At 34.9% G+C, this 27,755-nt stretch overlaps 1 protein-coding gene across 35 annotated transcripts in view; it reads right to left on the bottom strand.

Moving 5' to 3' along the window:
* The window catches only part of Phf20l1 (PHD finger protein 20-like 1), a 65,983-nt gene that overhangs the window by 23,762 nt on the left and 14,466 nt on the right, over positions 1-27,755 (bottom strand). For 10 of the 35 annotated variants that reach the window (XR_005486634.2, XR_005486636.2, XM_039079188.2 and 7 more), the window contains exons 3-12: positions 27,333-27,504; positions 27,107-27,191; positions 23,745-23,833; positions 23,436-23,525; positions 19,003-19,216; positions 18,345-18,473; positions 13,270-13,352; positions 9,638-9,887; positions 7,463-7,651; positions 7,021-7,230 (exon numbers count right to left, since the gene is read on the bottom strand). Coding sequence is in view for 33 of the 35 variants with exons in the window: in XM_039079188.2 (XP_038935116.1) it covers positions 7,021-7,230; positions 7,463-7,651; positions 9,638-9,887; positions 13,270-13,352; positions 18,345-18,473; positions 19,003-19,216; positions 23,436-23,525; positions 23,745-23,833; positions 27,107-27,191; positions 27,333-27,504 (1,511 nt within the window). In the remaining 2 variants the exon portion in view is untranslated. Of the gene's footprint in view, positions 1-7,020; positions 7,231-7,462; positions 7,652-9,637; positions 9,888-11,270; positions 13,353-18,344; positions 18,474-19,002; positions 19,217-23,435; positions 23,526-23,744; positions 23,834-27,106; positions 27,192-27,332; positions 27,505-27,755 lie in introns of those variants that run through there. The other 25 variants (XM_063263542.1, NM_001271439.1, XM_063263541.1 and 22 more) reach the window with 13 other exon arrangements.

Here is a 27,755-nt window from a genome sequence, read left to right as displayed (position 1 = left end):
AGCAACTCAGCAGGTATTGACAGCTTTTTAATGGCTGGCCTATATACCAGTGCTGCATCTGTAACAACCTGGTCACAACTACTCTTCAGAATATCCAAATGAAATATTCAAATTCATGGTAAAGTATCCTAGTTTTCAATAACATATAACTGTTATTTTAATAACATATATAAGCTGATATTTGACCTCTTATTTCCTAAAAGTTATACATATTGAATTCTGTGAATCGTACATCATTGCATAAATCCCTTATCGCTAGGTAACAAAAAGAACCCAAAGAGGACTATTTTGCTAATCATTTTTGGACTACATAAATGTGAAATGCAAAGGTACACATATAATAAAATATACCATATTAATGACATATTACCTACTAGCCCAAATTACATTTGTGAATATTGTACTTCACTAACTGTAACTAAAACAACATATTCTCTTAACAAACCTTCACAATTCTGCTTAACATTTATCAATGTTTTGTTTGTAGCTCAGGTTAATCTAGTGAAAAATTAATTTATACCAACCATGTTAAATATTTTATACTCTATTCAAATACTTTATTTAGTTTAAGCATAAAAGTATAAAGAATATCCCTCAATTTAAGGAGTAACAAGGCTATATAAAGTTTCATATTAATAAGAATGTTGATAACCACATTGATTGTGACAGAAAGAATGAAATACCTCACAGCAAAGATAAACACAGCAATATTTCCCACTTATCAAGACAACTGAACACATTTATTCCTCCTAGTGCTGACTACTAGACCATGGAAACTGCAAATATAATGTGATTTTTTTTTAAACTAAGAAAGCATTCACAAATCCAACAAGGGAAAGTGCTGATAGGCCTTATGGCAGTACAGCATGCAAGAGAGAAGTTAACAATGTCTGTGTCTCTTATTCTCCTAATCTGGAGAGCTCAATCTCCAGATAAAAGACACCCAGGACTTTGGACTGCTTAAAGTAAAAGAAGGGTGTCAAAAAAACCCCATCAAATAGGCTATGTTCAGAGAGTTGAGGGAGGTGAAGCACAGATAATAACGGCAGCAGGCCTGTACTGCAGACCAGGTATGGCACAGCAGAACAAACATCCATTCAAAGTGGTTCTAGGAGAGCAAGCTCCAGAGTGCACTGGCTTCCTGCCCAAGACTTCACAGATGGTCAACTTTCAAAGCAAAACTGGGAACCCGACAAGAGATTGCCAATATTTTATACAGCTAAACACATCAAAATGAACATATAGATCTGTAACACTGATGAACTCTTAGAAGTACATACAAATAGAAAATCAAAACAGACCTTTTATTAAAGTTCAACCAAAGAATACAATTGGGTTTAAAAGGTATGACTGTTAATATTTTACCATGGGCTACAATTTCCTAGAGATTAGGATATTAGTATAAAGAATAGTGATTTTTAAATTTTCTCAAGAGTTTATTCTTCAAATAAATTCTTAGAGCCACTACAATAAAGAACAAAAGCAACAGGCTAACCTGACTCCAATTACGAAAAGTAGAATCCTGATCATTCTTCTACCCACAACTCCAGGATAAAGAGCACTGAGTAAGTTCTCCAGCGTGCTACCCAGAGAAAGTTCAGCTCGTTCGTGTGTGTGTGTGTGTGTGTGTGTGTGTGTGTGTGTGTGTGTGTGTGTGTGTGTGTTGGGGGGGTTAAGTAGATTACAGAAAACACATAGCTTTGTTTTGAATAGTTCTGTAACCTAAATAAAGAAGTAACTTTAAAGGACTATAAACAGTAAATATAGGATTCTCAAATATAGGATAGAAATGAATGCCATCTAAAAGATGGCCATAGTCAGAGCAAGATAGACCTCCTGCTGTTCTCATTTAGAGTAGCCCAAAGCCTATCTCTGGCTTCCTTGGTAATAACGCATGCCATATTTCTAAGCAGACAAAGAACTCCTGGACTCATTACAAAGGATCTACCAGAGTCCTAAGTCCTACTTTGTTAACAGTGATAAATACATTCTCCTGTTTATTATTTCTACATTTTCTTAAAAGTTGCTTCAAAATTTCAAGATCTTACATCTAATTTCACTGAAAACTAAGCTAAATTTACCAACAATTGAATGTCCCACTAATGTATATTCTGATATTATAAAGATAAAGTGCTCATATGCTTATCAATTCAATAACTATACCTTCATTAACTAAAATATTCTACAATAAAACAAATATTACTTGCTATTTTCATACTGACTTGCATAAAAATACAATAGAAATATATTATGATAAGCCTTCCAACAAAGGACTAACTAAAAATATAGAGAATTATATTCATAAAATATACTAATTCCAATTTTATCTTAATGGAGGCTACTAAGAACAGTTATTATTTTAAAACTATTTGAAAATTGTAAGTGAAAGCTAATGACCACAGACATTACCGACTATAAATTCTCATTATAAAAAATGGATGGAACTAGAAAATATCATCCAGAGTGAGGTAACCCAATCACAGAAAAACACACATGGTACGCACTCATTGATAAGTGGATATTAGCCCAAATGCTTGAAGTACCCTAGATGCACAGACCATATGAAACTCAAGAAGGATGACCAAAATGTGGATGCTTCACTCGTTCTTTAAAAGGGGAACAAAATTACCCATAGGAAGGGATAGGGAGACAAAGTTTAGAACAGAAACTGAAGGAACAGCCATTCAGAGCCTGCCCCAAATGTGGCCCATATATACGGCCACCAAAACTAGATAAGATGGATGAAGCTAAGAAGTGCAGGCTGACAGGAACCAGATGTAGATCTCTCCTGAGAGACACAGCCACAATATGTCAAATACAGAGGCGAATGCCAGCAGCAAACCACTGAATTGAGAATGGGATCCCGTTGGAAGAATCAGAAAAAGGACTGAAAGAGCTGAAGGGGCTTGAGATTCCCATAAGAACAACAATACCAACCAACCAGAGCTTCCATAGACTAAACCACTACCCAAAGACTATACATGGACTGACCCTGGGCTCTGACCTCATAGGTAGCAATGAGTAGCCTAGTAAGAGCACCAGTGGAAGGGGAAGCCCTTGGTCCTGCCAAGACTAAACCTCCAGTGTACAGGATTGTTGAGAAGGGGCAGAAATGGGGGATGGATGGGGAGGGGAACACCAGTATCAAAGGGGAGGGGGAGGGCTTAGGGGGCTGATGGCCTAGAAACCGGGAAAGGGAATAACATTTGAAATGTAAATAAGAAATACTCAATTTAATAAAAATGGAAGAAAAAACTGTGTGAAGGAAGTAGTTCATTTAGACTTTGCTGATAAGAAGTGAGAGCAGAGGGCAAGTTCCTATCTTAGTTAAAAACATACTTCCTCCTCTCCCTGAGGCATCTATCTATCTATCTATCTATCTATCTATCTATCTATCTATCTAGTGTGTATGGGTGTTTGCATGCCATAGTGTACTTATGGAAGTCCGAGGACAACTTACTGGATGGAATCAGTTCTCTCCTTCAACCATGTGGAACAGGGGCCTAAAACTCAGGTTCCCAGATGTAGGAAGCATCACTACACACTGGGCCATCTCTCCTTGTCCTACTTTATACCTCTTAAGGATTTTACATTTTACAGTAATTAACTCTCATTTATACGTCTAGTTTTGCTACTAGCCTGATTTCCTTCTAGCTGGTGAGCTTGCTCAGTATAGTAGCATTCTAAGCACATCACCTTAATGGCAGAACGTAAGCCAGGACACAGACACTCTCAGGTCCAGGTCAGGAAAGGTTTCTTTTTAAAAGGATTCTTTTTAAGAAACTCCATCTACTCTGCCTCCCAGAGAGTAAGAGAAGTAAGATTTTGTAAGTGGTATCTCTTCCTTTAATACACTGGCTGTTTGAAAGAACATTCTCATAATAACTCCAAAAATAAATGTGTCCTTTTTTTTTTTAACTTTTAGAAATGTACCATTTCTCTTCTTTTCCTATTATTTTTATTTTTGGCTAAACTGGGCAGCTACAGTATGCCAAACCCTAGAGTCAATCATGTTGGCATCATGCTAGTAGAAGAATGTAGATCAATTAGTGCAAGCTTATAATCTCTATTGGAAACACAATTAAAAGCAAACTTTAAACCTGGTAAGAGTCCTAAGTTTGCTAAACTACTTCCCAGTTAAGATTTTCATCAGTCTACACTGTCTAGAGTTCCAAGTTTAAAATGCTGCTAACATAGTCCTTATAAATAATGCTTTGCAAAGAAATATTAAAATAGAGATGAAATTTATTTTGATAATCAGTATAAATACCGACCAAATGCATGTATACTCATACTCATTTGCACTGGTATAAAAGGAAGAACAAAAACAAAAACAAAACATACACATCAACATAGGAAACAGAGAGAACTTCACAAAGTAACTTCAAAATAGGGAAGAACAGTTAGGTAACAATAGTAAGAAAGCCAGATATGATGGTACATGTCTACAACCTCAGTACTCTAAAAAAGAAAGCCAAGACTTCCAAGCCAGCCTGATGTACATTACTCATATTCCATACTCTGTGGGTTATGGACATAGTGAGCTTCTTTTTCAAGGAAACAAAACAGAACTACTGCAACAAAAGAAATACACTAAGAGAAAAAAGCATGCAGACCACATAGAAGTCCAATAAATGTGTAACAAATGGATACAGTTTTAAATAAAAGAACAGAACATGAATTACACCACTTTCCTTAAAAAGGAAAATTCACAAGTCATAGAAATGAATCAAAAACTTACTTTATCCCATTCAAATACTGTGTGTGTACTCTACATGATTATGTTACACCAGTTTTCAGTAGCTAACTTTGAAACATGCATTTTCTTCTTTAAAGCAATTATCTAGACTGCACTAACTGAGGTAGGAAGTCCTAGCCTAGTCGTGGGCAGCACCATGGGCTTGGTCCTGGATTCAAGAAGAAGGAGAAATGGGCAGACTAGAACAGGAACAGCCATTCATCTGTTTGCTGACTTGCTACCTCCATTCTGACTTTCCTGTGATGGTAGACTGCATCCCCAGAACTCTAAGCCAAAATGTATCTTTTCTCCTTAAAAGCAAAACCAAAAACATTCAAAAATTGCTGAGCACTGTGCTCTTAATGTTAAGCTGACAATGGTTGTGCCTTCTCTTTCCCCTTGTATAATTCAACATCATAAACAAAACCAAGAATTACCTCCATAGCCATAGTTATAAATCTGCGAGGAATTTAAAGGGGAAAAAAAAAACAGCCAAAAACAAAAACAAAACAGAACCAAGGTAACACCCTGATTTAGAAGATAAATCAAAGGATTTTAGTATACAAATACTGCTTTGATGTTTAGAATATACAATACGAGAGGGAGGGAGGGAGGGAGGGAGGGAGGGAGGGAGGGAGGGAGGGAGAGAGAGAGAGAGACTCTGTGTGTGTGTGTGTCTGTGTGTGTGTGATTTGCCTGCATATATGTATTACACCCATAAGAAGTCAGAAGAGGGCACTGCATCCCCTGGGAGTAGGGTTACAGATGGTTGTGAACTGCCATGTGGTTGCTGGGAATCAAATAAGCCATTTCTTCAGCCCTGCATAACATTATTTAAGACATACTAGTCTGTATTTCAGCCTTATTATAATCAATTCAAACATGTACTTTTCAGAAACATATAAATATCTTCATGTACACATTGAAAAATCATTTTCCCAATAGGTATTATGTTAATATGACATCAAGATCATTCTCATATATCCAGTGCAGTAAGGATTTCCAGGCTGTTAAAAAGTGAGACCTTTACCAGGAAAACTTCCTGAAAAGGTCAATGATAATTCAGGAATCTTGTGCAAAAAAGATAAACTGAATTACTCTAAGATCAGGTTTAGATGAATATCCAAACACAATGGATCAGATCTGAGAAATAAAAAGCAATCTCTCAAAACCCACAGGTCTTCAGTTGAGGGCATTTTTTATTTCTAAATAAGAAAGAACTATTATATATAAACCTATTTAAATCTTTACAGGTAAAATAAAAGTATTGGTCATTACATGTACAAATGCTGACACTGCTACTTTGAAAGAAAGAACAAGTTAAAGGCACAAGTTAAGCTATTGCTGTCATTGTTTCAGTGGGTACCACAGACAGAACACAGTACGCTATATTTTGGTTTCATCCAAGAAGCCAATGCCACTTTCTTTGGGGAAGATGTTGTTAAACATAATTATTGTTAATGCATTTGGCTACTTTACATTTGTCTCCTAATCTAACTTGACTTAAATCTCTCACTAGCCAATTCCAAATTAGCAATTTACTAGAAAGAAGATAATTAAAATATACTACGTACATGTATTTTTATGAAATTATAATATTATACAGTATCTTCTTGCTTCAAGAATAAGAATTTCTGGAATTGTATTTAACTCTAATAATTTCTAGTAGCAAAGACAAGTATATATTTCATATAATTTATTTCCTGTTTTGAGACAGGGTCTTGCTACATAGCTCTAATTGGCCTAAAACTTGCTAGGTTGACCAAGCTGGGTAGCTAGAATTTGCTAGCTCCAGATGCAGCAATACAACATTTTACACACACATTAAAAAAGCAAACAAAAGAACCCAGGCATGAGGGTGCATATCTTTAATCACATAACTTGATGTGTGTGTGTGTATGTGTGTGTCTGTGTGTGTGTGTGTGTGTGTACACTGAGGAGGAGGAGGGCTCACCCTTTTCAGAGGAGAAGGGGAGGGAGGAGTGGGGGAGGATTTGTGTAAGGGAGTACCAGTAGTAGAGGGGGGCTCATATTGGGATATAAAATAAATAAATTTTTCTTAAAAAGCGAAAGAAAGAGGGAGAAAAAAGAATGAAGAAAAAAATGACAAGAAATATGTCTAGGGAATGCTCACAATGATCACACAACAAATTTTTAAAACAAAGAAATTCCATCCAAACACAAAAGGTACCTAAAAGTTCTTACATGAGGGGTTTTATATGAATTTGAGGGAAGTTAAATATCAAAATGTCTATGCAAGACTTAACCAAGAGCACCCTTACCTGTAGCTGCTGCAGCTCCTTTTACATCACTCACTACTTTGGAGGTGGGATTTGCAAACAATGGTGTCTCCTCCTTTTCTTCCCTGGGACATTCACCACCAGGGTAAGAGGAATCTGGGGCTTGACTTCCTGTGACTTCTGAACCACAACTTAAATCAAGAGGGAGACAGGGTCCCAGCTTCTGGAGCGGCACATATGCAATAGCAGGCACTACATAAAATTAAAAAGAAAAGAAAACCATAATATTAACACAGAGAAACTGGTTCAGTTCATATCAATGCAGATCACTGGTGTTTATACAGTGCCTGACAAAAAGAAGGCACCAGATAGGTTATCTGTAGCATATACAAAGTGCTTGTAAGCCAAGAGACATTAAAGAGAACTTAATATTTGAAAAATTGATGTTAGTTATTTGGTTCTATAGGAAATCAATATACATTACCTTCTGGTACTGAAGACTCTTGCTGATTCTGAGAACTGATGGAGAATACTTTCCCATCAGTTGCTGAAGAGGAAGAAGAAAGCTTTTCTAGAGAATCATCAGGCATGGGTAAGGTGGCTAAGCGCTGAGATCTTCTTCTTCTCTCACTATGCTTGCAAGGTCTAGGGGGATTCACAGGCTGTGGAGAACCTAGAAAAAGATCTTCAATGTTCACGAAGCAGATACATACCAGGATCATCTTATAATTTTTAAGGAGATAAGCAAGAAAAAAAATGAGCCATATTCTGGTCTCTGATGCTGCTATTAGATAACCACAAGAAATGGCATGTTCCAGAGGCATTCAAAGGCAAAAAAAAAAAAAAAAAAAAAAAGAAAGAAAAGTATTCCCTTGTCACAAAAAGAGCTAATCAAAACATCTAAAATCTAAAACCACTAGAACTCAAAGACAGCAGCATGGAACTTTAATTTCCAGTAGCTCTCCCCAAGTGTGAAACTGGAGTTAGCTCTCTAATTGTGGATTCTTGTGTCAACTGCCATTTTGCCTCTAAGAAAGTAGTCCTTTAAAAGCAAAAAGTAGGGGAGGAAGGTGGAGGAGAAGGGAAAGGAGGAGGTCAGGAGAGAGTCTTGCTGCATAGCAAACACTGACACTCTAAAGGGAGGGCAGGGCACAGAGCTTGTATACACATTATACAGCTGCTGCTTTCCTTCCCTTCCCTTTCCCGGTGAGCTACGATAAGTAACCTATCCCATCCTCACACTCACACATGGACTTTTCAAATATAAATCTGGGGCCTGATTCATTCAAAAAATTGAACACAAACAAACCAATATGCTTATTAGGGCTAAATTAGTTATTATTTAGTATGCCGCTATTCTTGCCCTTAAATACTTTCATTTGTTTGAACAACTAATTGTAACATTTGTCTTTTAGTGATGCTAATACAAATGTTTCGACAATTCTTTAATGCTTAAGAGTTCTTTTTGGACTATGAAGCTGGTGAATTATATAGTAGGCAGGAATGCACAAGATGATATATTACTATAAAAAAGTAGTACTTTAAAGAAGCTGATGTTTTAAGTATTTAAGAATAATTGACAATGAAAAATAATGAAAAACAAAACAAAACAGAAAGCCATGAAATAACCGGAAAAACCAAAGGATAATTCTAACTTTTATGATGCTGTAGTTATATCAATAAATAAAACAACTTCAAAATAAAATGCTTCTTGGTATTTTGTGATAATCTATTGACTACTACTGACATTCTTTCATAATGAAGTTTCAGAGAAAAAAATTTCGATTCCCTTTGTTTTCTGCCTAATTATTAAAAGAAATAAAGACTGATCAAAATTTAAGGTATGTTCTTTAGTGATAAATGTGAGAAGTAAGTGAAAAGCAGGTATGTTTGATGAAGCCTTCCAAATGCCAATATCATTATTTTGAAAGGAAATACAGAATACATTACAAGGAAATGTGTCATCCTTATTTTCTGATCACAGCACTGATTTGTTTGCTGAGTAAAGGAGAAAAATTCAAGTGTCATCTAACTAGTGACTTTTCTAATAAATGCTTCATATACTAATCTTGGCTATATGAACATAACCTTTTTTCACTTAGCCAAATCCGGGTAGAAAAAAAGATTTTTTTCAAAAGACTAACACTTGAAAGATTAGTACTACAGCAGTCAAATGTTATAACAAGGAGACATTCTCCTTTCAATAAGGAGGTGAGACTGGATTCAAGGCTACCTTATTAACAAGAATAAATAAAGTGCACTCAGAGGGACTAGCTACCTGGTCACAGGAAGAATAAGGTGTCACATGAAAACATGGACTAAGGGTCTTTTTATAGTTCTTTTGTTTCCAGAGGGATTTTGTTTGTTTGTTTTTTTGCAATGAATCAGGCCTTATCTTATTGAGGAGAGTGAAACTACAGTGGGATCTGTGTCATTTGATGGCAGGACTTCTTAAGGAGCAGTACAGACTTGGAACAGTAAAGCAGTTAAGAAATGTCCATGACCTACTCTTGAAATAATTTTAAGCTTTCTCTGTCATATCCACTTAACTTTTGAGTTTTTAAAAAACAACTTCATAAAAAAAAACAAGATAACTACAACAAAACTATTTTGACTCTATCTTACAGGATAAGTAACTATTTGTAAAGTCTGTGCTCACTAGTTTTATTTATCACTGAAGAAAGCTGAGATACAAGCGTCAAATCCTTGGCTTGTATTAATTCTGGGGCAAGTGGTGACTTAGGGGCTTTTATACACCCAGAAGACTCTCCAGATTCATGTTTGCATTTCTTGCTGCGAGCCTTCCCTGAAGACAAAGTTGAGGATAACAGTGCAGGTTTCTGAGTGTTGGCAGAACTGCTAATGACAGCTTCATTTTTTTTCTGACTTTGAGGTTTAGGTGAAATCGCCTGAATAAATAATAAAAAATTGATATTTTTATTTTGGTTTCTTCATTTTTCTCTTGTATTCTATTTTTGATTGTTAAGCAACTTTAGTATCCAAAAACATTGTTAAGCAACATATAACATTTCTATTACAAATGAAAAACCAAAAAGAACCCCACAAATTATTAACTAAAAGTTGAATAGGCTGTCTTTAAAGGGATACTGTCAACTATAAGTCCATGTTTTCAATGCCCATGAAATTCTTCTAATGTTAAACATCCTATTGGACAAACATTTCAGTGTTAATTTGAAACTTCTTTCTTCTGAAACTGTAATTGTCAATGGTATTACAACATCTAGGTAAATGAACAAAAGTATTGCATGTTTTAGAGTACTGAAGAACACATTTTAGAAGGCATCAAGTGTGTGGCTGTCTCAGCAGACAGTTTCCCTTTAAAGAACAATCTCAACAGGAAAACAATGACCAAATTAACAAAACAGTATCTTTAACTCGTTTTAGTGCCGAAAGCTAGAGTTTCATAAGCAAAATGCATCATGAAATCAGAGCCACCAGCAGTAGAGAGTTAAAAGACTAAAAACAATACAGAACAAGCAACAACTACAACAACAGAAAAGAGATAAAATGTAAGTTAAAACATTGGATTTAAAAACAAAATACGTCGCAGTCTTAAGTAAGAGTTTTTACCTTATTCCTGCCAACTGATACTTTTGAAAAAAATTGAGCCTTGTCAGTTCTTTCATAAAGAACATTTAATCATGTGGCAGCACAATTCCCTGCACATGTAAACATATGTATGATGTATCTACTGTTAAAAACAGAAAGCAGCCACATTGGATCCACGTTTCTGTCGCACTAGCATGACTATTGTGGTTTTCTTGCTAGTATCTAACAGCAAAACATGAATGAAATACAGACTTTGAAAAACTGATATTATGGCAAGCCACTATAAAGATTAAAGTTGTTAGTCTTATAAATAACATGCCTGTCCCCAAGAAATCATTTAGTTTCTACATATTTGGGGAAGAGGGATGTTCGTCAAATTTACAATCTTCAGTTTTCTAGAATATGATAGATCATTGTCTGGGGACCAAATAGATAATTCTATTCCCATTAAAATAAAAAGTACTCAGACTTTGGTGGTGGGAATTATATATTTAATACTAAATATGGCTTCACTGAATGTTCTATAGAGGGCATACTAGACATCTAACATAAAAGGCTGTGTGACAAGTGTCCCATTCATTCAACTTTCATTTTCTACTCTTTAATTTTTCACTATACATGTGTGCAAGTAGAACTATCATTTGCAAAAGAACTCAAAGACTAGAAAGTATTCCTAAGCTTATTATAAAAGATGTTGCCAGGAAAGTAATTAGAGCCATTACTTGTAAATAAACAATTTTATTGTTCATCTTTGCATATGTGAGAGACATCACTACAGCATCCATTACTCTTGAGTTACAAAGTTATAAAACAAGATTGTAAAGCTTAAATTAATAACTTGATAAGGTGCTTAACTTCTAAACAAGGACAAATTAACATACTTAACCTTAGTGAATTATTATGCATCAAATGCAAGTTTTATCTGAAAGTAAATATAACATGACATTCCCTAATACAATTAAGTAATCTATAACTAATAATCTGATAATGGGGTTCAAGACTACAGTTTGAATCTATCAGAAATATAAATTCATTAGTACATCAAATTGTGGCTGTAGGCCTGTTATCAGTCTGTCATAACTGGCATTGTAACTCCTTAGGACAACAGAAGTTACCAACAATCAAACTTTCTCATTTTAGGTCTCTTGCTGATACCAACTAAAATAGTTAAGAGCTTTATAACTTGGCTTTTCAGCTTAAAAGCAAGGCTAACAAATACCATAAAAATTAAGAGTTTGGTTACAAAACATTTTCACATTGAAGTCAACCTGAATGACAAAATAAAAGAGGGAACAGCATGATGCTCCTTAAACTCTAGAACATTTACAGAGGTTCAGTTAATGATTATTGGTCTCTGTTACAAAACTGGCAAGGACTTTGAAAAGTTTTGAATTATGCAAGTACAAATAACCGAGTTGCTCTATTTTCCTTTCTTTTTAAAACTGTTTCACTGAACTTGTTACTGAATTCTAAACTAACTTCCCACATATAGTAAGTACTTTTCACAATCACATTTACCTCACAGATTATGTGTAATGAAAGATTGACATTGTAATGAATTTTCCAGAAATATTTTATTACCCGTCCCTGATTTATCGCATTCCGAGTATATTAACAGTTGAAGGAGTACAAAATATTGTTATATCTGGGACACTGAATATAGTCATACACAGTAAAAAAGTTATTTAAAATTTGGTTGATATACTGACAATAACGGCAAAGACTTAACCGTTTGATGCTCACAGAAAATCGGAAGGTATGAGTCATTGACATACTGATCTCAATTTAAAAGACCATTCATTTAACACAACATTAATGGAGGTACCAAAACAATGTACTGCTTTCAAATCAGGCCTAAATAAACACTGAAAAACTCAATACAATATCAATTAAATTTGGGCTATCCTTTAAAACACATATAAAGAGCAAAAGGTACTCATTTTAAAGTCTTAATAGGCTACTACTAAAGAAACTAAGATAATACAAAAAGGATATATTGAAACTACATTAAGGCTCAGATTTTAAAACAGGAGAACCAAAGAAATCCAGTTATGGCTATTACTGTATTCACACAGTGCCTAAGCAGTTAAGCCCTTAGAGGATGGAAAGGCATGCACAGCTCATTATGTACAGGTACTGAGGGAACTTGAAGGTAGCCAAGGCCAGTTCTAACAACTGCAACCTGCAGTTTTAAATTTCTCTATTAGGTGGTTTAAGACAGACCCTTAATGTTTTTAATTATCTTTTTTTATTGTAGTTATTAAAATATACATCCTAGCAAAAATGTATGGCTCATTGATCAATTCATAAAACACAGTCTAAGAACACCAACTGTTACAATATAAAAGGAACTTCTTATAAAAGAAGCTTAATTGGATGTCAAAAAACCCTGTTTAAATCCACAAATGGAAAGTATTTGTGTAAGGGTCTTTGTGAAAGCTAAAGGCGTCCAGCTGGAAGCTCATACCCTGGGATGCCTGTCTCCAGGCCTTGTAATTGAGGAGACAATGGCTTTCATGTCAGTCTATGGAGAACATAAGCTAATACAGTCCATAGCTTATGTGCATACTCGGGAGAAGGCAGAGTTAAAAGTGTCTCATCAATGAGTCAGTGCTCTATCCCCATATCTGATCAGAGGGCAACTGCAATCACGTGGTACTACAGCTCCGTGAGGGACCTTCCAGTGGGACCTTGAAACAATCAAATGCTACCATTTCATACCTGCTCCAGGACTGGAGCTGTTGCACTGCAGTCTTCTTTTTTTTCAGCACCATCCACCCCAACTGCCTTGGATGCCAACAAGCCTTGAAAAAAATTTTTACAAGAATGTCTTGTTAGAAAAAAATACTGATTCAATCATAATAAAGTTCTACAGGGAGTATTTTCAAATGCTAACTTTTAATAAATGCAAATTTATTAAATTTGAGAGTTGTTCACATAGTTGAGATTTTCCTTTCTTTTTAATGTTACTTTTTGACATCTTTAAATACATAATATTTCTGAGAAAATTTTCTGGCTTCCAAGTCTAGATTAAGATGTTTTATATTTCTAATACTTAAAAAGTATAGTAGCACATCATTCTGTCACATTAGTTTTCAAAAAGCATTTCTAAATTTAAATTTCACTTATACTCTTTAGCCTTGGATTTGTGCATCTATGCTCACTTATGCAGTATCTTCTTCCAAATGTTTCAATACCATTTCTTGGACATACTTTATATGAAAGGGGAAGAATGTGTAAGTCTTTAGAACATCTAGCCTGACTTCATTCTACACATGATGAAAAGATGGAAAGTTCTAGTTGTTTTATAATGTATATCCCTATCACTAGATTTTAAAAGACATAATTCTTTATTTATGATAGTTATTTTCACAAAACATGAAAATTCTGCCTTCATTAATAAAAGCATTTACTTGGATACAATTCTTTACTCATTCTGTCAGTACCTTTTATGAGACAAGGTTTATCAGGCCTTCAAATGAACAACTATTCCATTTTATGGCTATTTTGTTCATAAAAGCAAACATGTATAACAAATGATAGCAATTGTAAACTTGCTATAGGAATTTTGTCACCTTTATTACTAAAACTGTTAACATTAGTTCAAAGGAAAGAAAACGCTCCCTGAAACACTAAAGGACAAAGAGCTATTCACAAGGCAACATGACCAACTTTCTCATATAACTGCTTCAAAGTAGTTATAAAAGTAACCAAAATGGGAATACACATATTCATAGGACCTCCTTAAAGTGGTAAGAGAGACAAATGTAGTCATTAGGCAGAAGGCACACTGGCTTTACTGAAAAGCTGAATGTCTACACCTAGTATGAAACAAAGAGGTGCAGTGCAAAGCAATGATTTTGATGTATCAGTGACTGGTACTCCACTTAATTTGAGACCATAATCTGTGTAGCTCCTTGACATCCCATGCCACATAAAGTATAGATTTAAATGAGAAATAAAGATGTGCAAATTATTGTGTAAAATTTCAACCCACAAATTCAATCCTAATTACATTGTAAACATATTTTATATATGAACACAAAAGATATAGTATAAAATATATTTCTTTAACATGTAAAACGACATAACACTGTTTTTGTTTCTTTACCAGCTAACATTCTTGAGAATAATGAGATATCTAAGTTTTTGTTAATGATACAGAATCAAAGTCTTTTTATGTCAGGAAATTAGCAGAAGTCCTATTTCTCACTTGTTATGTTCTATTCAAACATGACAAATAGTTGCCATTCCATACTTAATAATTATGCCTTACTCTATTTTCTTTCCTAGAAGTGATAGAAAGTTTTTTAGAGTCATCAATAGATGAGATGAATTTCAAACTCAAATTTTGTATGGTATAAGTTGTAAAAGAAAAAAATTCATCCATAACCTATTACAACAGTATAGACCATATTGATTAAAAGCCATTTCTATATAATTGTTGTAAAGAAAAAGGAAACCCTTTACTTGGCCAAAGAGTAACGAAGAGCTTAAGACAAACTAATTTCGGGGCTGGGGATTTAGCTCAGTGGCAGAGCGCTTGCCTAGGAAGCACAAGGCCCTGGGTTCGGTCCCCAGCTCCGAATAAAAGAACCAAAAAAAAAAAAAAAAAAAGACAAACTAATTTCAAAATACACTTGGTATCTAGAGCATTCTAAAAGCTCCAAATATATACAGTAAAATTTGTATGACTGAGCAGAATATCAACTTTAAAAAAAATTACTAGGCATAAATAAAAGCGGACACATGATAAAACAGGTGCTTGGAGAGCAGGGTCTATCTACCTCTGCCTGGAGGAATAGTGCAAATGCAATTATCTTTCCCTGATACCATTCTAAAAGAAAAAATTCAATATACATAGTAAATGAGAATTCAAAAGAAACTGACACAAATTAAGTTAACTTTAATTATTTCAAATACTTATTATCAGTACATTAGAGTCAGGCTCTGCTCCAGAGACTGTCTTGAAGAATGCAAGATACAGCACCAGGACATTAAACAATGAGTATAAGGTGAACATCAAATCATCATGAATCCTACCACCAAACAAAATTACTTCATAATGATCTACTTCACTGAGAAACAGGAGGCCAGCACTCTCTGGAATACAAAAGGGAGTGCTCAAAGAACAAAGAAGTTGAAATCTTGGTTAAATTTATCTGTCATAAGTAAATTTAAATCTAGGATGTTTTTCAAAATTTTCAAAAATCCCTGACATTGCACAAACCTTTCTAGTTTCCAGCAATGTCCACAACAATTGGTGTATTATCATGTTTTAAGTACTACTCTTTACTCTTTTTTTTAAAGATTAATTTTATGTATATGAGTACACTATCACTGTCTTCTGACAAACCTAAAGAGGGTATTGGATCCCATTATAGATGATTGTGAGCCACCATGTGGTTGTTGGGAATTGAACTCAGGACCTTTGGAAGAGCAGTTAGTGCTCTTAACCACTGAGCCATCTCTCCAGCCCCTATTCTTTATTCTTTTATGCTGTGTACACTTACTATTTTCAAGTCCACTAAAACTCAATTTGTTTGCAACTTGTTTCTAAAGTTATGGATTATGGCTTTCAATGCAAAACTGTCTACCTTAAATGAATGTATGTATAACATATGATAGGACTATCACTAAAGCATATTACATATTCAAAAACCATAACCAAGGAGAGTACAATTTCATTTCTTTCTAGTTGCAAACTTTGAAAACATCATCATTTTGTCTTTCTTTCTACAAGCAATCAGGTTAGAATCACCATAAGAGACCTATGAAGGGAAGCAAAGGAAACAGTTAAACTTATCCAATGATTGGTTCACTTATATTTGGATATACTCTATTTAAAAATAGAGTGGAAAAAAGGAAAGGAAGCAAGAACAAACTGCTACAATTCTTGCCCACTCCTCCCTAGTAAAGGAAAAAGATACCCAGGTAGAACTTGGTAAGTTTAAAATACAGCAAGATTCCAACATGAATCTGCCATTTTACATTAGTTCTCATTTCTCTTCACAGACCACAAGTGAAATACAAGCACACCAGGGGTTAGGATTGAAGACAATCCTATATCTGTTGTCCTTCTGCATGGCATACTTGTGACATGAAATCAAAAATAAAAGCAGAGATGAACTGCTAAAAAAGACTGTAATGCATTTAAATCTTCTGAGTAAATAAAGGGGGAAGGACCATAATGGCTTCACATGGGTAAGATTTTGTATTAGTCTGTTGCTAACCATTACACTTGACATTCCTAAGGAAAACTGAAGAGAAAGCCCCTTTACGGATGACCTGAAGTGTTACTAAGCAACCTGGATTACAGTCTGAGGAACAAGGTAAATGGTTCTTTTAACCTTACTACTGCCTCTCCAAGGCCACGCAGAGATAATCATCATGTGGAGTCACTGGCTTCTCTTTCAGTTTTGTTATTTCTTTAAATATGGATCTTAACCCTCCCATCCTCTCATTAAGGAATTTAGAAGCAGGCATATGTGAAAGCATATTGGCTGAAACTAAAAGTAGGCTATGTGGCTGAAGGAGGAAAACCCATCATGCTGGGAAGCTGGCAATTAGCTGTATCCTGGCAGTGGCATTTCGATCTTCCTTGGTCTTGAATCCTCCAACAGTGCAGTGTCAATTCTTTTATCACAGGAGCAAGAAGCAGTTTTCCTTTCTGCCCTGCAAGCATCACTCTGAGTTCTGTATTTTAAGCCACAACCAAAGTCTCAAGTTGACAGTAGAACAATCAATTTAGAGAAGAGTCTGGGTTTCTCCAAGGCTAACAGTTTCTAAAAACAAAGGTACTATAAACAAATGGAACAAGCCTGATCCCCTCAGTGCAGAAAGAAATCACAACCCTGCCACAGAGAAGCTCACAGGAGCCCTCTGCTCCAGCCACCCTTCAGTAGGTCTCCTCTTGAAAAAGACACAGCACATAGTTAGTACTTTTTTTCTGGACCTAACAGAGAAGCTAATCTTCTTCAAAGTACTTAAATGAATGGCAACAAATTTTTATTCAGTTTTATTAGACCAAAGGCCCTTGAAAATATTTTGTTCTGAAAATTCAGGTGTCCAAATCAGTAAAATAGTTAAGCTTCCCTTTAAAGTATACTTAGAAGTAAATTACAATCCTAATTTCATTTAAATACCAGAAACATAATAGGCTGACAGCCTACACATTTTAGATGTAGTATGCCTGGCACTGGATATAATATTTCAATTCCCTCTTCTTTGAGCACTAGCCTGCTAGGATTGTATGTAATTTCATCATGCCTATACTGCTATATACCTTATAAGAAGCTACTCTAGAGACTAACCTCAAGAAAAGAAGCAGGAACTAAGAAGTAAGTCAGAGATTTAATTTAGTCAAATATTCATATTTTTACCACAAATGGTTCCATTCTTAAGTAAGTTTCCACTCTGTGAAATTGTTTATTGTGTAAAAATATTTAAAGCTAGAGCAATGAAGCCACCACAAGTTGGTAAATACAGAGAACCCATTTCTGACAGAAACTATTCCCACAATGGAAGTGATTTTAAGACTGTATTCTTGTAACATTTGAGCTTATTGATCCTCACAACATCCCTGTGAGGTAGGTAGAAAATATGTACTATTTTTCAAATTTTATAATCCAAAGAGCTGACAGTGTTGTGAGATGTTTACTTTGAAGAACCAGAAAGTAATCAACTTATTACACTGAGCCAAAAGATCAATTTTCTTTTATTAAAAAGAAACTACTCTAACATGAAGCCCCTTAGACCCCCTACTCCGTACCACCAAAAGAATCATTGTAGTTTACCAGTAATCTTGTTAAGTCGGGCTCTCTTTGCCTGAAATGAGTTGCCTTGATTATTTTTCCTCTTGTTTGTTAATGTGCTCTCTGGCTGTGGAAAGACGATCTTTGGAACGCTGTCTATGTGAAGTCCTACTTTTAACAGAACACATATGTGAGAGTTTGTCTGGAATCCAAAATTAAGACATATAATTAATAGATAGCAAGTTAGTAAAAGCATTTGAATATATAAAAATCTAGTGTTTCATTATGAATTAAACAAACACAAATCCCTTAGGATTATACAACAAAAATAAAAGCATACTAAGTAGTTATTCTTAAAGCTTGAAGAGAATAACTTAATGCTTCTTCTATATAGCACACTAAAACAGCACAATTCCTTAAAAACTAAAACCAGAAATTTCAAACAAAAATCCACTAATATCAAATGATTTATACTCAAGAATACTGAAAGCAGGTAATGTCAAGTACTGACATTAAACCTTTAATCTTCAGAGTTATATGCACTCTGATAATGAAGATAATTAAATCAGTCACCCTATTATCCTAGGAGTAAATCGTTTAATTCTAAGTTCAAACTTATAGGTGACCAAAGGATTTTGGCTGATTTGCTACCACAGTTTATCTGTGTCACGAGAAAGGAAAATAAGAATGTATTTTGTACCAAACGGTTCACTAGATGTGGGTAGCTCTTCCTTCTTCTCAATCTCTGCTGTGACTATACATGTGGAAGTCTCTGCCTTCTTTGAAGGTACTTTGAACCATTTTCCCCCATCTCTCTCTTTCTCTTTATTGCTGTTAGCACTGGTTCGAGGTTTAGACCCTGTTTTATTCTTCGCTGCAGCTGCAGCAGCTGCTTTGACTAAAGCAATCCAGTCCTCCAAAGGAAAAACATAGAACATGAAGTATTAAAATCCAACTTCAGCTTCACTAATAAATAAAACATGACAGCTACTCAAACATACACACAGGTTAAAAAAAAAAGAGGCTAACTATATGAGGCAGATTATTAGCATGACTAAAATTTTAGATTAATAAACGAATTAACTGAACTGAAAATTAAAAATATTCAATGGCAAATAGGTCTTGGATATGTTTTCATATAATTAACCAAACTCAACTTTAAAGTCCTGTAAGGAATTTGGCATGCTATGTGACATGCTTCAACATGTCATTGTTAAAGTGTTACTATTTTCTTTCTCATAACACAGTTAATCGCAAGGAAGATACTATACTTTATAAGGATTGAGAAAAATGTTTTACTACTGAACAAGCTACTGTTCCTTTTCGAGATGCACATAACATTTGATTAATGGTTAATTTCTTAGAAATCAAACTATGATTTTACTTTTTAAACATTTAAACTTTAGGACAATTTATCACACCCTTTATAATACTAGTAAAGAAGTTTTGTTAGTTGCTAAACGTTTATTTGCTGTGAGGTAAGGGTTGGGGGGATGCACATGCCATGGCATGCATCCTTCCATCGGGTGGGTTCATGGATCAAACTCAGCTGACGCTAGGTCATTAGATTTGGCAGCAAGTGCCTTTATTTGCTGAAGCATCTTCTCTACCCTAAATAAATCTTGTTCTTTATTTTCAATTTAAAATTCTTTATTGTAAAAGTATAAAACACGGTAAAGAAGCAACAAATTGAGTTTTAGTAAAAAAAATTGTTTTAAATAAACATTTGCAATGTTTCTGCAGAGTTAATCTTTCACTCATGTCCCTAAAACACTGTCTAAATGGACTATAAAGTTCAGCTAGCTTGTACAGTTATTATTCTACTGAATATAATTTTATAACATAAAATGAATTTAATTAGTGGATTGTACAAATGAACATAAACACTAGTGTAAACAAATTTAAACAAAATATATGTGTTAACCATTTACCCGTGAAAATATATCATGAGGATAGACAGGCCATTATAAACAAATAATAAATGTATTTACAGTCACCCTCCCCTCTATCATTAAAATGATCTGCAAATATCAGGTGATTTACCTAACATGTTTTTTTTTTTTTGGTCTACTTTCTAATGAATGTCTCATAAGACTAGGTACTAGTCTAACATTAAAATACAAAAGCTGATAAAAGAGAAGGGGCTAGTCAAAAAATTTACAAATATATAAAATTAACCATATGACAGTATAATGAGAAGGTATAAGCAAGGAAGACTAGAAGTTCAACTTTATCCATAGGTACATAGGCATTTCAAGATCAGCCTGGGCTACATGAAACCATCTTTAAAAGAAGAGATGAAAAGATGATGTGACAGGACATACAAATATACCATAAGATAACAGAAGAGACTTATTCTGATCGAAAAGAAAAACTAATGGGAGACTTCAGAAATAAGGGTATGGGAGTTGGTCTCTAGATCTAAAGATGAAGAGAACTGACTTGAAAATGGACAGCTAAAAGGGGGGAAACAAGTCTTCCAAATAAGATGAAAGACAAATGAAGGCTAAGAAGCCAGTGTGTGCTGGAACAGAGATCCTTGTTGAGGATTTAGGTGAAGAGGAATTAGTTGAGGACTGCTACAGTTTAAAGGTTGAGCTTAAAAGGCTCACAATGGGGGTTGGGGACTTAGCTCAGTGGTAGAGCGCTTGCCTAGCAACCTCAGGGTTTGGTCCCCAGCTCCTGGAAAAAAAAAAAGGCTCACAATGAAGAAGTGAGGAGAGGAACTCCAACAAAGGAAAACCAAGAATAGGCCAACCAAGTAGATGAACAGCAGTAAGCATAACCACATCGCAAGTGCCTCATATAGCATGAACGTAGGCTCCACACTGAAACTGTTTTGTTTGTTTGTTTGTTTGTTTCAGTAGACAGAGCAACTTTGGACATGGTTAGGGGTAACTTCCATCTCAAGTTTCTTTCTACCTTCACTTTCAAAACTTAAACACTTAAAAATGCTTTTTAATCATAAACTGGTTTAATCACAGCAAACATGATAGCCATGTGATTAAACAATTACTTTCAGTGTTCTTCTCCTGAACTGTTATATAGAAAAGCTTCATTGTAAAAAAGAACTGAGGATGCTTTTCCACAAATCAGAATCAATAACATACTCAAAATGCTCTGTAGCCAACAGACAGTGCATTAAAAATGAGCACTGCTTCAAAATCAGGTCTGATTCAGAAGTCACTTGTAGGTAATAGCTGAATGAAACTTTGGTCACTCAATTCACTATGCTCTGACCTCAATTCAACAGATGCAAAATATTAGGAAGGTGAATGGCAAGGGATTTAGAGCCATTTATAAACCCATCTTCAGTGCAGGTCAATACACACTTTACATTAGCACACTTTCAAAAAGAATGAAGATGTGAGACTGTGTTTAGACTTCAAATTCAAAATATATGCTCAGTCCCTGAACTTGCAATTACTACTGATATACTTAAGGGAAGAGTAACAAGTAGTAAGACACCTTACTAAGTTGTCCTGCGAGATGTCAGCTTTATAACTACGGATCGACATTACCATCCGATTCAAAGTTATATACAAGAAGATAGGGATAAAGCCGGGGCATCTTAGTTTGGATGGTCACTATGTCTACCATATCATACCCCCCAATGAAGAACAATATCTGCAAACAAAGTTCAAGAAGTCCTACAGCTAACACTTCAACAGAAGCATTTCAGAAATCTATCAGAAAGGTCAAGCTATCTTTAAAATGTAATCAGAGGTGAGATAGCATCAACCAACTGTCCCAAAGTTAGGACTTTTATTATTTGAGTTTAAGAAAACAAATCAGGAAGTTCGTGTTCATAAAACTACTATTAATGTCTCATCTCACACAGGTGCTAAACAGGGCTTAGAGAAGAGCATTTCCACTAAACTGATTCAGTGCATTACTCTTTGCTAAGTTGCTGTAAGATGCCTTTCTTTAGATTTTACAAAAGGATTCTCAAAGTATTCCAACTCTAAAAAAAAAAAAACTTTAGTCTTGCCTAAAGTTCCGTAGTGGTTAAAAAAAACTCATAAAATAACATAAAATACTTGGAAAATATTTTAAATCTGTATATAATTAAGGGTTATAAAGGAAAATAAAAAGTAAAAGGGAATATGTTGCAAATGAAGTACTCTTTAAAGTATTTTTTATTTTGGCATTGAACTTAATGTTAATGAACATTGTGCTAGGACCAAATACTTCGAAATATGACATATAACAAATCTAATTTCTATAGCCTTATTCAACGACAAATCTCATTGTCTCAATGTCCTTCTTCCAAAGTTCAATGAAAACTAATAGTGTCATTTCATGACCTCTGAATAACTACAGTTACAGAATCACAGTATTAAAGCAAAAGAAGAAACAGATTTAAAGTTACATAGTAAATTGTACTAAGAAGAACATGACTAGATACTTAAAATATTTCATTAATACACATAAATCTACAGGAGGATACAAAGTGATTTATTGATTGAAAGCATTTTCACTTTAAACTGCATTTACATTTATATTACTGACCATTTCAGAAGGAATCACAATTTCCTGCATACTCAAAAATAATTATTTAAAATATGGAATTAGACATTTGCAGATCATAAAATGATCATGCCTACCAGAAATTTACCATGTGATTTTTAACACACTTCAGAATAAAATTTTTAGCTATATGGTATGGAACAAATAGGGAATATATTTTCACATTAGACATTTTCATTACTTTTAAGTTCTTAAATTAATTGTAGGTCCAGGTGCTGAAAATCCCAAATAACAGCAGAACATAAAAGAAAATACTTTTCATGTCTAAGGCACCTTTCTTTCCAATGCTTGAGGAACTATATTCAGCAAATGGAACATAGCTCCAACCCAGACTCTCCTTCCAATGCTCACCATGTATTCCTGCTTTGACAGTAGCAAAGCACAGAATGCACTGCCTCCACCATGCTACTCAGAGAGTCCTACCTCAAACAGCCTACAGAGTGTCAGGTAAGCGCCTTTTAAGGAAGGTGAATAACTATGATTTGTAGAAGGAAAGAAGAAGATAAGAAACTTATATAAAATTTCATATTAAAAATTAGCTTTCTAATAAGACTCTATACCAGATAAAACAAACAAAAACTTTAAAAGCAAAAAGGCACTTACCTCACTTCCCATAGACTGGTTACACGATCCAGCTGGGTCGATAGGACAACACCAGCTTAGTGGATGCTGGGATTTCACCTGGAACAGAAACTAGTAACCTATAACTTTAGCAGGTCTAAAACCAAAGAAGCAAAAATCAAGTGTATAATTTATTTTACATACTATGCTTCTCTTTCTTGCTGCTATTTGGGGCTCTCAGCACATAACCCTACAATTAGTTCATTTAAAAAATACATTAAGTATGTATGTTGATCAAAAACCATTCAGGAAGACATCCCTTCAGTAGCCAGGAATACTGAACACTCTTACCTGCCCCTTAGCATCCTCAGGCATGGCTTTAATGTGCATTCTTTTCAAACAACGGATTACGCCATCATAAAACTGAACTGTGAATGTTCCTGAAACAGGAGCAGTTAGATTAGAAGGTATCATGCAATGTTACAGCAGCATTTGGAATCTAACAATAGTGGTATAATGTAAAAAGACGCTGTGTGATTACACTAACACAGGCAAAGTCTCCTGAATGTGCTTCATTGAGTTATTAATTTTCTCTCCCCATGTTTAAATAATTTTGAACTAGTTTTTCCCTTAAAATATGCCCAAATTAAGCCCTGATAACTTAGCTCTATGTAACTTTGATTTTTACTGAAGAATTATGAAACTTATTATGAAAAGACATAGATATCATTAGAATTATCTCATAAAAATAAAACCATTATTTACAGAAACAATATTTCTACAGAAATAATCATTGGCTCTCTTTTAAAGTTCCTTTTAGAGTAGGTAACAGAAAGATCTGATATGTGACAAAGATCATTTTCTCAGTGAGATTCACATTAGTGTGAAAGTGGCAATAATGCTCTCACACGTGAAGTACAAGCTAGACAGGAACGAGAGAGCATCAGATGGAAGTAGCTTGCATACCGACAGGACAAACGGGAGGAGCTGAGGACGGCAACTGTGACACTCAGCTCAGCAGCCGCACACAGCCATCTCCACCACGCTGTGCACTCAGCTTTGCCTGTCCCTTCCTGCATCTGCCTGCTTATAGAAGCTAAAGCACATCACTCTCTGTACCAGAGCTCACACTTGCAAGTCAATATTAAACTGGGTTACCAGAAAAAGTCATGTTGATTTTATACTTATAGAAAAATGAAACAACACTTTAAATACATACCAGACTTTTACAAAAGAAGTATAAACAAGAAACATTACTGTCACATGCATGAATTTGACTTCAAAGCCAATGGTGTGCACATATATATATATATATATATATATATATATATATATATATACACACACATATATATACACATATACATATATATTTTCCTTTTTTGTAACGTGAAAATCACAATCTTATTTTACGTTTTCATATGATTAGCATAATAGAGTAAATACTGCAAAGTTCTAAACCTAAGCTAAAACTTAAAAAACAAATGATCAAGTGAATAAGCAAGGACGTAAGAACAATGGAAAAAATTTAAGATTCCCAAATTATACACATACCTCAAACTACCATCATTCCTGCAACTGTTTCTTCAACTCCTTCCTTCACATGGCACTCCTGGGCAGCCCATGCTGCTTCTAAGCCTGCACTGGCAGGACCTTGGTTCCTCCAGCCCTTGCTCATGCTATTTCCTCTATTTGCATGCTTCCCTGTACCTCTCGACTGCATCTAACTCTAATCACTTTTTCAATGACCATCCTCCAGCTGAAAACTTCTCTGGCTATTCTAGTACACATTTCCTGCCCTTCTTTCTTCATTTTATTCTTTGAAATTTTTATACATAGATACAGTGTATCTTAATCACATCCATTTACCCACTAATGTTTCCTTCAAACTTTACCTATAATCTTTCTCTTAATTTCATGCCCATTTTTTTTAAATAACCCAGTCTAATCACTGATGTTTGTGGGGGGGGGTACAGGCTGCTGGGGGAGAAAAGTAATCAATCAACTGACACTAGAAGCTACAATACTAACCTACTGAACAAAATGTGTTCATTAGTGTAATAGTGACAAGACAACACATCCCCCGTTGACCTCTTGTTTGGACCTGAGGCCCTTCTACAGGTTCAGGCCTGGTATAGTTTTTATGACCAAGATTCATACCTAGGAAAATCATAGGTTCAAGGGGAGGAACCAACTGTTTTGGTAAAAGGTCTTGCTGTTAAATTGCCTTCTAAATATTTATGTTTAAAGTCATAGATTTATACTGCTTTCTCTTCACTTGTATAAGCTGTATCACAAATATCTAAATGTCCACAGTAGTTAGTTCCATTTTGCATTTATAATGAACTGCAGGTTTCCCCAATTCCCATTTGTTCCCCTTGAAGGAAAGAGGCAGGCTCACCTACCATGTGGAACATATAGAAACCAAAATTAATACTTCTAGAGGAAAGTTAAAAAATATGTATCAAGATTTTCTAAAGACTTCCTAGAACTACTCTAGAAATGGCAGTAACCACACTACCAGTAGCATAACATTTCTAAGAATTTAAGCTTAATTTTGTTTTAAAACCTATGGATAAACAGAATAGGATAAACAGTGATAGTGGCTTGAGTATAGTGCATATGTATGTATACAACTGCATAAGCACATGCTTACGAACTATGGCACGTCCTAAAGTGCTCCATACTCAACACAGCTGATCTTAGTTACAGAGCATTGTGTGCTTTCACTTTGTCAGGTTGGGATGGGTCTTAGCAACCAAGCGAACAGATTCATTAGTTCTTTCTGCCTATACCACTACTGATGAACCTACTCTGTGCTAGGCTGTGGACTGGACATTAAGGATGCTTAGGCATAAGACTTAAGCAAATTCGACATGAATACAGCTCCACAGAATTATAAGCACCCAAAGGAAAAGGGGAAACAACCTGCATGCTCAGTGACAGTGCAAGTCTCCCACGTCTCCCACCTTTTCCTGAAATGAGTGGGTAACCATTAGAAATGGCACCAGAGTCTCATCTGCGGTTCCAAATCACTGCAATCATAAATGGGACCGAGATTCTTATAAAATGGTTCTCAATTAGACTGCTATAATTTATTTTTCATATCAAATTCCTTACATGTCCTTTGAAAACTGTTTGTTGCTTCTATCTTACCTTCTATTTCTTTCAAGCTTATTTTTCAGTTTAACCTAAAGTTTAAGCTGTCTCCATTGCTTTCATCACTTCCAAATAAAATTCAAAGATTCTTAAGTCTCTCATGTACTGACCTTTGCTTCTGTCCAACCATGTCCCTACTATTCCATTGCAAACAAAGCTCTTCTGGTTCTTCTTCCACTAGATTATGTGTCTTTCACAACTTTAAGGACGTGTCTCCAAAGTAGATCAAATGTCCTTGCAAAGACAATCTGTCACTAAGTATGTGCAGTGTTTGTTTCTTTGAAAGCAGTTAAGTGGTCATCAAGATTATTATCTGAAAGATCTCCTAGGCTTATGGGAAATCTTACTATCACACCTGGTATTTTGATTCAGGCTGGAAAGTCATGAGCCATTTCACTCTATGTTATATTTAACAATTATTCCAGTTAAGAGTACTAGTAGGAAATCCACATAGAACAGTATAAAACGAGAAAAAGGTGATATAAGACAATTATACCTTAACTGAAATTTAAATCTCAGTCTTATTTAAGGTTCAGGTCATGTCAAATGCATACCTTCTTTGTTTATTGCTTCAATCTTGGCAGGGTAATAGCGACAGTCTGTCCAACGAGCCAGAACTTCTTCTCCAGCTTTAAAATCCTATTCAAACAACTTTTAAGATCAATTGCATATAATAATAAATATTTCATTAACTAAAAAAGCTGTTAAGTTTGACACGATCCTTTAAAACAGCCATTATCTATCTATGAAAGGAATAACTGGGAAAGGCTTCCTACTTACAAAAAGATCTTCCTCGTCCTTTAGCCCTTCTTTTCTTAGTGAAGGTCTTTCAAGGGGTCGCAACCTGTTGCTATCCCAATAAATCCACTCATCATAACGATGACTCCAGCGCTCAAAATGAACTAGCATCTTCCCTTCTTCATAATCAATTTTTTCAATTCGTGATGGATACCTCAAAAAAAATTAAAAAGTTTCCTATCAAGAAATATTCTTATGTTGTCAAGTATAAAGTATTAAGGAAAACAATTTTAATGGGTATAACTTACAATTAAAACTATGAGAAAAGTCAGTATACTCATAAACTACTGAACACACAAAATACACATTACCATTGTTGTCATTTTTAAGTGATTTCTCTCAGAAGCCAAGAAAAGAAATCCTCTAATATACTCTGAATGCAAAATATAAAGGACTGCACTGTTT

This window comes from Rattus norvegicus, chromosome 7, assembly GCF_036323735.1.
Source record: "Rattus norvegicus strain BN/NHsdMcwi chromosome 7, GRCr8, whole genome shotgun sequence".
In the NCBI taxonomy this organism is placed as follows: Eukaryota; Metazoa; Chordata; class Mammalia; order Rodentia; family Muridae; genus Rattus; species Rattus norvegicus.
Note: the sequence above shows the minus strand (reverse complement) of the source record. Positions and strands in the feature narration are given on the sequence as shown.